Here is a 12677-nt window from a genome sequence, read left to right as displayed (position 1 = left end):
TTAATCTACATCCACTCATTTATTTCAGAGGTCACCATAAGCCGGTTATGTGGACCGATAGGCATTTCACTGGGCACTCATTTGCAATTTCTGTTGATATTTATGATCAGATTCAGAACAGTGTGTGTTAAATCTTTTTAAAGCACAGTCACCAGACAAAACCACATATTTCCTTGCAAAACTATCCTCTTATCACAGGTTGCAAAAGACACGAAGCAAAGCACTGTAGCAAAACACAGACTGGACAATATGGCGGATGCCAGCATAGTGGTAATGTTACTGGACTAGTAATCCAGAAGCTTGGACTAATGTTCTGGAGTCATGAGTTCAAACCCCACCACAGCAGCTGGGGGAATTTAAATTCAATTAAATAAATAAATCTGGAATAAAATGCTAGTCTCATTCATAATGATCATGTTGTTAAAAACCCATCTAGCTCACTAACTTCCTTCAATGGAGGAAAGCTACACGTCCTTACCCAGTCTGGCCGAAATGTGACTCCAGATCCAAAGTGATGTGATTGACTCTTAACTGCCCTCTGCAATGGTGCAGCAATCCACTCAGTTATATCAAACTGCTACAGAGAAAAAACACTGTGGGCGTACCTACACCACATGGACAGGGGTTCAAGAAGGCAGCTAATCATCTTCTCAAGAGAAATTAGAGATGGGCAATAAATGCTGTCCTTGCCAGCGATGCTCACATCCCGAGAACAAATTAAAAAAAGACAAATACAGTTCACAAATATAAAACTGCAGGCTGTACAGAGAATTGGGAGTTTTTTTTTATTCATTCAGAGCTGCTAGGGCATTTAAGAGTCAACTACATTGCTGTGGGTCTGGAGTCACATGTAGGCCAGATCAGGTAAGGATGTGGGATTTCCTTCCTGAAAAGGACATTAGTGAACCAGATGGGTTTTTACAACATTTGACAAAGGTTTCATGGTCACCATTAGACTAGCTTTTAATTCGAGATTTATTAATTGAATTCAAATTTCACCATCTGCCACGGTGGGATTTGAACCCATGTTCCATCAGTATTTGTCTGGGCATCTGGATTACTAGTCCAGTGACATTATCACTAGCCACCGCCTCCCCAGGATATTGAAGAGACATTCTCAGCTTTCGATCAAATCATAAACCAGGGGTGTCCAAAACCCAGAAGTTAAGAATAGCCTTTAACATGCTTACTGAACTTCCTGGTAACACATTTTACTCATGTGCATAGCAGAAAACCAATTTCTATGAACAGCCTCATGACTCCCATGAACTGAAAACTAGCTCTTTTATGCATGATGTGAGTGGAATAGCATGTCACAGGATTAATAACTCCTCTCAACCACAGTTTCAAGCCAGAGCGATGTGGGCTGTCCACCACGTCTCCTGTTCTCTTCAGACTGCAGTAAATATCACACTGTCAGACCACTACATGCAGGGCAAAAATAGTTCCATTTACAAGTAAGGCAATTAGATAGAAGAAAAACATACAACAACTTGCATTTATAGAGTCAGTCATTTATGGCACAGAAGGAAGCCATTCAGCCCATTGAGTCCATGCCGGCTCTCCACCGAGCTATCCCATCAGTCCCACTCCATCTCCATACCCTGCACCTTTATTTCCTTCAAGTGGCCATCCAATTTCCTTTTGAAGTCATTGATTGTCTCCACTTCCACCACCCTTGTGGGCAGCGAGTTCCAGGTCACATTTAACATAATAAAATGTCCTAATGTGCTGCACAGGAGCATTATCAAGCAAAATGACACAGAGATATATAAGGAGATAATAGCACAGGTGACCAAAAGCTTGGTCAAATATGTAGATTTTGAGCAGCATCTTAAGTGGAGATAGGTAGAGAGGTGGAGAGGTTTATGGAGGGAATTGGGAGCTTAAGACCAATCACCAATCGTAGAACGATTAAAATTGGGGCCAGGCAAGAGGCCAGAATTTGAAGAGCTGAGATCTCAGAGGGTTGTAGGAGGTTACAGAGATAGGCAGGGACACGGCCACCAAGGGATTTGAAAATGAGGATGAGAATTTTTATAAATCCAACTCTTCCCTAAAAAACTGTTGTGTCCACGCTGTAGTTGACTGAACAGATCACGAGTCAGAACAGGGTAAATAAAACTAAGTGGCTGCAGTGTCATTGCGACTAAATTATAATTAGAAAATATATATAGGTTATAAAATATTCTGGAATTGAAAATTACATTACTGTAACACCGCAATAGTTTCACCTCCAGGGTGACCTCCATCATTACTTTATTGACATGAAGGTGATTGGTTTTAGTTCTATTATAGTGCAGTATTCAAAGAAATAAAACAGGAGAATGTAATTTCTAAAAAAAAAATCAAGATACCAGAGTGTGATTGAGATAGAATGGCATTCATAATTTACTATGACTGAAAATGCTCAAGATTATTGTCTTGTAATCTTTCTTAGGTGTCTGACGTTTTCCATCTCTTGTCTGCCTTTTGTGGAAAATGTCTTGTCCAAGTGCCAGCTCAGTAGGACCAATATCCTCTCCATGCACAGGTTAAACAAAATAGATCAGAGCAAAATCTTGCTAAGTTTTACTTGTCAATAAAATAAATTTTTCTACAGCTTTGAAATATAAACTTTCAAGCTTCTGCTGTTTTAAAACAGGAGTTTCTTGTTGCAACTGTCATTAACGCTATGGATCAATGAATAAGTTTTACATACTTGAATGACAAGCAGCTAATAATAAAACTACCAGCACTCACTTTCAGCCATGTCAGCTATGGCTCAGTGTGTAGCACTCTCATCCGAGTCAGAAGATCATGGGTTCAAGTCCAATTCCAGAGATTTGAACTCAAACTCTAGGCTAACACTCCCTGTACAGTTTGAGGGAGCGCTGGAGTGTCAGCGATGCCATCTTTCAGATCAGACATCAAACCAAGGCCCTGTCTGCCCCCTCAGATGGACGTAAAAGATCCCATGGCACTACTTCAAAGAAAAGCATTTAAAGATACATTTAAGGGGAAGTTGGATAAACAAATGAGGGAGAAAGGAATACGCTATGTTGACGGGGTTAGAAGGAAGATGGAGGACACTCGTTTAGAGCATAAACAGCAACATGGACCTACTGGGATGAACAACCTGCTTATGTGCTACGTAACCTACTATGTAACTACTTACAAGCAGGAGAATTCTCTCAGATTTCAGCTTGACAATCAAGGGAGAATCAGGCTGAACATAAAAAGGTACAGAGGACAGGTGAAAAAGGAAATAAGAGGGGCAAAGAGACAATACAGAAATAGACTGGCAGCTAACATAAAAGGGAATTGACGGGCCTTCTACAGACATATTAACAAACTGCGTCAACAGGTTGTTAGAGGAACACTAGAGCTGATTAGGGACCAAAATGGAGCTCTACTCATGGAGGCAGAAGGCACAGCTGAGGTGCTAAATGAGTACTTTGCCTCTGTGTTTACCAAGGAAAGGACTTTGCCAAAGCAATGGTAAACGAGGAGGTTGTGGGGATACTGGACAAGATAAAAATAGAAGAGGAGAAAGTAACAGAAAGGCTGGCTGTACTTAAAGTGGATAAGTCACCTGGACAGGATGGAATACATGCTAGGTTGCCGAGGGAAGTAGGGTAAAAATTGCGGTGGTGCAGGCCACAAGCTTCCAATTCTCCTTAGATACAGGAGTGATGCCAGAGGACTGGAAGATTGCATATGTTACACCCTTATTCAAAAAGGGGCGAAGCATAAAGCTGGCAATTACAGGCCAGTCAGTTTATCAGTGGTGAGGACACTTTTAGGAACAATAATCTGGAAGAAGATTAACAGCCACCTGGACACACATGGACTAATAAAGGAAAGCCAGCACAGATTTGTTAAACTGTGTTCGACTAACTAGATTCAGCTCATCAAAAAACTGTGTGGATGGGGGCAGTGCAGTTTTTATATATAAAAAAATATATATTATGTAATAAATGAAATAGGGACTTTCAAAAGGCATTTGATAAAGTACCACATAGTAGCCTTGCAAAATTAAAACCCATGGTATAAACGGGCAGTTTTCTTTTTTTTTATTCGTTTGTGGGATGTCGGCGTCGCTGGCTAGGCCAGCATTTATTGCCCTTGAACAGAGTGGCTTGCTAGAGGCCATTTCAGAGGGCATTTAAAAGTCAACCATATTGTTGTGGATCTGGAGTTGCATATCGGTCAGACCAGGTAAGGACAGCAATTTTTCTTCCTTAAAAGGACATTAGTGAACCAGATGGGTCTTTCCAAAAATCAGAATCATTAGGCTAGCGTCTTAATTCCAGATTTTTTTTTTTAAATTTTCACCATCTGCCATGGTGGGATTCCAACCCAAGACCCTAGATCATTAGCCTGGGCTCTGGATTACTAGTCCAGTGACATTACCACTATGCCACCACCTCCCCTGTAGCAGCATGAATACAGAATTGGATAAGGGATAGAAAAGAACTGTTTTTCAGACTGTAGGGGGTAAAAAATAGATGTGACCAAGGTTTGCTACTAGGACCTCTGATGTTTTGGATATATTTTAATGACTTGAACTTGGGGGTACAATTTCAAAATTTGCACATGACAAAAAGTGGCAATGTAGTGAAGATAGTAATAGACTTCAAGAGGAGATAGGCTGGTGGAATGGACAGACACATGGCAAATGAAATTCAACTCAAAAGTGAGGCAATATATTTGGTAGGAAGAATGAGAAACAATACATGCGAAATATAGGACAAAGTTAAAAGGATGTAAGAGGAGATACCTGGGATGCTTGTGCACGAATCTTTGAGGATTGCAAAGCAGGTTAAAGCATATGGGATACTGGGATTTATAAAGAGGCATAGAGTTCAAAGGCCAGGAAGTCATGCTAAATAAAACACTAGATTGGCCCCAGCTGAAGTAATGCGGCTAATTGGGCATCATGTTTTTGGAAGGGCATGAAGGCTTTGAGAGGGTACAGAAGAGATTTTCCAGAATGATTCAGGGAATGAGGGATTACAGTTATGTGAATAAACTAGAGAAGCTAGGGTTGCTCTCCTTACAGCAGAGAAGGCTGCAAGGAGATTTGATAGAGGTACTTAAAATCATGAAGGGTTTCTCTTTCTTTACTCTGAAGGGTCACTAACCAAAAGGCACAGATTTAAGGTGAGTGGCAAAAGACCCAGAAGCAACATGAGGAAAAACATTTTCATGCAACGTGGTTAGGACTTGGAATGCACCACCCAATGGGGGGGGTGGATACAGGCTCAATAGTAGCCCTTAAAAAGGTAATTAGATAAATACTTGAAGAAAAAAATTGCCGATGTGGGGAAGAGCGATAGAGTGGGACAAGCTGGACAACTCTTCTGAAGGAGGCCATTCCAGTCTCCGCTGGCTCTTTCGTGTAATATGATTCTATAATTGGTGTCCTGGGCAATAATTAACTCTCAAAAACACAGATTATCTGGTCATTACCACAATACTATTCGTGGGACCTTGCTGTGCACAGATTAGCTACCGTGTTTCCTTCATTACAACCGTGATTACACTTCTTAAAAAAAAAGTATATCATTGGCTATAAAGCACTTTGGGACATCCTGAGGTTGTGAAAGACGCGTTATAAAAGCAAGCTGATATTTTTTCCCCCCGCCCTCCCTGGGCCAGGGGTGCTGAGGATAATTGTAATGCCCCAACTGCTACCTAGGCTGAGATTAACTGATTCAGCATAAGACTAGGTTTGAACCTAACCTTAAAATAAAGGCAAAATACTGCAGATGCTGGAAATCTGAAATAAAAACAAGAACAAGGGAAGAGTCACTGACCTGAAAGAGTAACTCTGCTTCTCTCTCCACAGATGCTGCCAGACTTGCTGAGTACTTCCAGCATTTCTTGTTTTTATTTTATATTTAAACCTAACCTTGCTGGTCTCTGTGGTTCAGCACTACAGCAGATACTAAATGATTCATTAAGAGTTCTCTTTTTCAATATCTTTTAAGACCTCTTTTTGAAGTTCAGCAACAACGTTCAGATTTTACAAACGAACATACGAATTAGGAGTAGGAGTAGGCCATTCGGCCCTTCTAGCCTGCTCCGCCATTCAATAAGTTCATGGAGCAATTGATTATTCCACATTTCCACCTACCCCCAATAACCTTCCGCCCCCTTATCAAGAATCTATCTACCTCTGCCTTAAAAATATTCAAAGACTGCTTCCACTGCCTTTTGAGGAAGAAAATTCCAAAGATCCACGACCCTCTGAGAAAACATTTCTCCTCATCTCTATCTTAAATGGGCGACCCCTTATTTTTAAACAGTGACCCCTAGTTCTAGATTCTCCCACAAATGGAAACATCCTTTCCACATCCACCCTGTCAAGACCCCTCAGGATCTTATATGTTTGCAAACCAACATTAAAAAAAGGAGTTTTACACATACCATTATTTCCACCTTCCCATGTGCACTTTTGGCATTTGGCAAAACTTCAGATATTCTACTGATAGAATATTTGAAAGTGAAAGCATCCAATTCACTTGTTACAAAAAGACTTCAAAGACAGATAGCAGTTTTGCTAGTTACAGCTGAGTGGCAAGGCTGAATCTATAGACAGGGATGCACATCAAATCAACTATCACGGTCAATTACTGGATAACCTTTGCTTTTGGAAGCTACTAAATTAAGAAATTTCAGCTCCTGGTATTGTAAGCTGTGTGTATTATGGGTCAGTTTTTTTTTTAAGTGAACAGAGCTCTCCACAAGACAAAACCTGAAGTTGTTTCAGACATCTCTAAAAGATGCAAAAGAAAAAAGGCCACACCTGGAATACTGCGTGCAGTTTTGGTCTCCTTATCTGAGGAAGAATGTTCTTGCTATAGAGAGTGCAGCAAAGGTTGATCAGACTGATTCCTGGGATTGCGGGACTGACGTATGAGGAGAGATTGAGTCGGTTAGGATTATATTCGCTGGAGTTCAGGAGAGTGAGGGTGGATCTCATAGAAACCTATCAAATTCTAACAGGACTTGACAGGGTAGATGCAGGAAGGATGCTCCCAATGGTGGGGGAGTCCAGAACCAGGGGTCATAGTCTAAGGATACGGGGTAAACCTTTCAGGACTGAGATGAGGAGAAATTTCTTCACCCAGAGAGTAGTGAGCCTGTGAAATTCGCTACCACAGAAAGCACTTGAGGCCAAAACATTGTATGTTTTCAAGAAGGAGTTAGATATAGCTCTTGGGGCGAAAGGGATCACAGGATATGGAGGGGGGGGGGGGGGGGAAGAAGCGGGAACAGGTTACTGAGTTGGATGATCAGCCATGATCATAATGAATGGCGGAGCAGGCTCGAATGGCCTACTCCTGCTCCTATTTTCTATGTTTCTATCAAAATATTACACACCCAAGCAATGCAGTAATTGGGTTAATAAATGAATGTACACACTGCAATAGCATTTACTCTTCCCATTTCTCACCATAGACTGGCTGCTTTTATACACACAAACAGCAAGACTAACCATAAACTCACTAACTACAGCACTCACATTACACTTGCTTTCAAACAGATGTTACAACCTGGTGAGAAAGGTGTCTAGGGGTCTCTCTCAGCCTTCACCTGGTCTTACTGTAACAGGATTTGATTTTGAACACACCGTGTTTTTAGATCCCCCTTGGTGAATCCTTATTCATTGCTTTCCAATTATAAAGCAAAGAAACCAGCACAAACAGGCTTTCTTAGGTTTGAAGAAAAATTGAAATTTATTAAACTTAAAACTCTAATTCGGTTGGCACCTACGGATACTCGATGCACCCATGCCAGCATGCATACACAATACACACATGCAAATAGAGACAGAAAAGAGAAGAAATAAAATGGAAAAAGATTGAGACAATATCTGAAGAGTTTTTGCAACGGTTCTTCAAGCTCACTGTAGAGAGTCCTTGATGGCTGGTAGATCTTGCTTTTTGTTGGGGCCCAGTATTCTTCTTAAACCTAGTTCACTGTAGGAGACTTTTCTTTCTTGGGTTTATGTGTCTTCAGTTGATTCAGAGGTTTGAGAGAAAGAGTTGGGAGCAGGCAGACAGGAGAGATCTTCTCAGTCCAGGAGCATTCTGCTTTCTGCCAAACTGTTTGTACAAATTCAAAAAACTCAGGCTGCCCAGCAGGTTAGTCATGTGACTAGCTGGTTTGACCATGTCAGTTTCTGTATTCAGCCATCTTAGCAGTCAACCTGGAATGCGAGCTCCCCCACCTTCAACGTCTGGTGATCAAAAGTCCATTGTAGGTTGAATGTCAGGGAATGGCTGATTTGTCCTTCCAAACACTGTTAATATGCAAATGTCTTTTCCAGCCACGGCTGATCTGTTTAACAAGTCCTTTCTTCACTCCAATAACAATGTAAAATCAACGTTCATGACAAAATTAATGCGCCTCATTCTTGGCAGGTGGGAGCCTAGCATGACAGAGTAATATATAGAAACTCGTGACACTGTTTGACAGTAAGAAAGACTTAACTGCAACACAATGTGATTTGGTAGCCTGGCATTCCATCTTGCCAATATCCACAGTTTTGATGAGAAAAAAAAATCTGTATAGCAATTGTTTATCTACCTGGACAATGATGGACCACTAATAAAGGGAGCTAGAACACACACTGTAATTACACTGATCACCTGGTCCTTGGTGCCCAGTATTTATCTAGCAATGCAGCAAGGATAACCGCTAAAAATACACAAGACTTCTACAAAAGCAAAGTAATGCAGATGCTGGCAATCTGAAATAAAAACAGAAAATACTGGAAATACATAGCAGGTCTGGCAGCATCTGTGAAGACAGAAACAGAGCTAACGTTTCAGGTCGGTGACCTTTCGCCATTTTTCTCCATCGATGCTGCCTGATCCGCTTACTTCCAGCATTTTCTGTTTTTATTAACATACAGGATGTGATTCAGAAATATATTTTCGCAATATTTACCATAAGTACGAGCAACAGATAAATCCTGTACGAAACTTTATTCTATAACATACATAAACTCTATAATTTGAACACTTTAGATCCTATCTATGGTATTTATTTTGAATTATTTCAGATCTCCTTGGATGACACAAGACCAGATCTAAATTTGTTGTGATATTTATCCACCTGTGTTAACAGTAAACCATTCCTATTTGCATCCAGAAGCACTAAACCTCCTAAATAGATGACCATGATAATGTCACGGAAACGTAACCTGCACCATGACCATCAGTCTGCCCAGTAATGTGTTGAAAGTCGCCTCCGGGAAATATTGCCAACTGAAACAACATTTATACTAATAAATAAACTGGTACATCTGCTTCTTACGAGTTTGGGCGGGCACAACAAACCCCCGGCCGGGACAGGGAGGTCTCACCCCCCTCCCCCCTCAACCCCTCAGAATGAGAGAGCGAGAGCCGGCGACTCGGCAGATGCCGTTACTCGGACTCGGGCTGAGGGGGCGGCGGAAAGGCGGACTCTCCCTCTCCCCGGTCCCCGGGACACCTCCCCCGGGCTCCCCGTACCTTGTCCATCAGTTTCCAGCATTTCTCCACCGCCCTCTTGTCCACGATGCCCGCCGGCTGGTGTTGGTGCTGGTGCGGCTGGAAGGCGTCCTTCACCAGCCCGATGAAGCCGCCCGCTTTCCTCAGGTTGCTGCCCCGCGCCGCCGCCGCCGCCATCGACAACCAGCGGAGCGAATTATAATCTGTAAAATATATTTCCCTTTTTGTACACTTTGTAAGCGAGGAAAAGGATAGGAGACGATACGTGAGTGGATTAAAGGACGTGTTTACCTCAGGAAACGGTCCCCTCTCCGCTCACATTACTTTAATTTTTAAACCCAGTCGCCGCGAAATTGGCTTCAGTTTTTTTCCGCTCGGTCCCGCCCTCCGTGCGCAGCCGCCACCGGGGTCAGAGTTCACCGAGAGGAAGAGGAAAGCGGACCGTGTAGAGACAAGAGGGATGGACTGCGCATGCGGGTCAGCCCGGCCGGAGATGTGAACCATTTAGCGGAGGCGCCATGTTTCATACTGGCAAGATATTATTTACATGAAACAAAAGCTAATTCCTGCGGATACTGGCGCATTGCAGAACTGCGAGAAAAGTCATCGATCTGAAACGTTTCTCTCTCGCCAAATGCTACCAGACCTGCCGAGTAATTCCAGTATTTTCTGTTTTCATTATTTATATGGGAACGGAAGAGGCCATTCAGCCCCTCTAATCTGTTCATCAATTCGATTAGAACGTGGCTGATCTGTATCTTAACTTCATTTACCCACCTTGGTTCCACAACCCTTAATACCCTTGTCTAACAACAATGATTTAAAATAAATACATTATTTAAATAGAAACGTTTTTCTTATTGTTAAATAAATCCCATAAAGCCAATGCACTGACATTGTCTTTCCCAAATAATAAAGGGTTATAAAAAGAACTTACCTTAGAAGTTCCTATTGTGAGAATAAGAAATACTGAAATGTTGTTTCTACAGCTTGTGGAAAATTACCAAGAAATCATTTCTACACAACATAATGAAATCACTGAAAAAGAGAACGGATAAGGGGATGTAAGTAAAGACCTTGAGACAGTACAGCAGTTAAAAATTGTGCTTAGGCAGAGAAAAGAGAAACAGCAAGAGTTAGAACAAAGGATGTAGTGAATAAGAAACTGCCCCACTAAGATAAAGGCTGACAGCTGCAAGTTAAAACACACAATGGAGAGCCAAATAAGGTAAAACAACAACAAGAGTTAGGGGCTAGAAAGTTAGAGTAGGGGGAGAAGTAAACAGAGGAGGAGACTGTAGCAACTATAGGATAGGTTAGTGTCATAATATGTTATAACCAATAATGTAAACTAAAGGCGTGGAAAAATGGATTTGTATTGTATAAACATGAACTGAATATGTTGATGGGTGTGCCTGCTTGTAGGACACCCGATCTTGCAAGAACGTTAAATAAACTTACTTCTTCAGAGTTTGACTTGGTGTAAATTATTATTAAGTGGGCTACGTTTCTCACACTATGTCCACACTTATAAAAACTGTTTAGTAAACAATGTCACGCTGTAATTACTCCTTCTTGCTAGAAGGTGCTGCATCACCTTAGCTTCTTGTCTTGCAGTTTGCAATGCAGAGAAACTCCTAATGCTAACATTAATTCTTTGTAATAAAGGATGGCATGTATAACACTAAAATGGAAATGGAATTGCACCTGCACATCCTGATCTAATTATTCCCTTTCCTTCTAACCGTGCTTTGCTCCTGACTCTCCACGTACATGGCACAGGAGATTAGCATAAATATTTTCTCTCAAATTCATGGAATTTCTTACTTTTCTCAGCCTTCCCTTTCACTTACAATCTAAAACTTTTACCATCCATGTTTGTGCCATAGCCACAGAATAAAGAGGATAGGCTAAAGGTACAATGTAGCACTTGGATATTCATTCTGTAAGGCAGGATAATTTAGCCCTAGCTAAAGCTTGCGAGAGGCGGGAATTGGAGGTAAACCCAATTATCAGTGGATCATTAGCCTCAGGCACCCTCTAGAGAGGAAGGGGGAAAGGATGTATTCACATGCACCGGACTGTAAAGTCACCCATGTTGACTTGTTAAACAAAACAAGCTGTGAGCTGGTGAAAAATAATTTATCACATCCTTTTCCCTCTTTATAAGTTCCTGCCAAGAAAGCTCAACAGAGCTGGCAACATGGTTGGGCAGATTGTTGTATTGACAGGGATAAGGGAATGGCAACCCACCATGTCCGAATGACTTTGTCCTGTGTCAGTCTAAGTTGAACCTGACTTCCTTTGATGGGCTTTGTTCCACTAAATGTGGATGCACAGAATCAATGACAGGAGTCCCACCTGACACCACATCACCTGAATACTCTGCCATATTGCAAACAGCAGACCAAGCAAGTGAACTATTTTGAAATCAAAAGGGACAGCAAGTAGCATTTGTGGTGGGTCTAGAGTGATTGAGATGCCTGGAATGGACTTTATTCTTTGAATCAACCAATAAGGTTGAACAAGGCAAGTCTGCAAGTGTTGGAACCCATAATTATCTGAACATGATGCGAGGTCCCTACAGCTCTCCCAGCAGCTGTCAGGTTTCAACAATGCAGGATTGAGGTACAATAAGACAAGGCATTAACGTGAGATTACGTAGAATTGGCTGTTTGTCGTTTAATGAGTCACCACAACGATGGTCTTCTTGATGCTTCAATTTTCCTGTTTTCCAAACATGCCCCAATTTCACTAATTTCATAGAAATTGTTGCAGAGTGCAAAGAGACCAATTTCTTCTCCAAGTGGGGAAAGATTTCCATTAGACACAAACATTGCAGACAAACCAGGAGATACTGCAAGGCCATGCTGTCTCCACACTGCTTGCAACTTAATGAGCCCTAACCAATATTTTAACCCAAAATCTTCCCAGCATTCAACCAAATGATCTACCCAAATCCTTGAATAAAAGGACAGGAATTCTTCTAGTGGCTTCAGCAAACATATGTGTTATTCCAGAGCCTCTGCATCAGCCAGGAGGTGATGTGAGTGGAGGTACCTGTGACCTGGGAATGGTCCTACTGCATGTGTCACTTAATTACCACTTCCCCATGTATTTGGACTTCTATCCTACTCCTTTCAACTTTACTGATACCCTACATAGAAACATTGAAATATTTGCAGCACA

At 41.6% G+C, this 12677-nt stretch overlaps 1 protein-coding gene across 2 annotated transcripts in view; it reads right to left on the bottom strand.

The window, feature by feature from the left end:
* cbl (Cbl proto-oncogene, E3 ubiquitin protein ligase) overlaps positions 1–9894 on the bottom strand; it is a 281338-nt gene extending 271444 nt beyond the window's left edge. Inside the window, exons 1-2 of one of the 2 annotated variants that reach the window (XM_068054161.1) lie at positions 9780–9894; positions 9510–9691 (exon numbers count right to left, since the gene is read on the bottom strand). In XM_068054161.1, the coding sequence (XP_067910262.1) occupies positions 9510–9665 (156 nt within the window). In that variant the 5' untranslated portion in view covers positions 9666–9691; positions 9780–9894. Of the gene's footprint in view, positions 1–9509; positions 9692–9779 lie in introns of those variants that run through there. The other variant, XM_068054162.1, reaches the window with a different exon arrangement.
* Between the last annotated feature and the right edge of the window lie 2783 nt (positions 9895–12677).

The sequence above is a fragment of the Heterodontus francisci genome, chromosome 22 (genome assembly GCF_036365525.1).
Source record: "Heterodontus francisci isolate sHetFra1 chromosome 22, sHetFra1.hap1, whole genome shotgun sequence".
In the NCBI taxonomy this organism is placed as follows: domain Eukaryota; kingdom Metazoa; phylum Chordata; class Chondrichthyes; order Heterodontiformes; family Heterodontidae; genus Heterodontus; species Heterodontus francisci.
The sequence above is the reverse complement of the archived record's forward strand: the minus strand, read 5'-3'. Positions and strand labels throughout refer to the sequence as shown.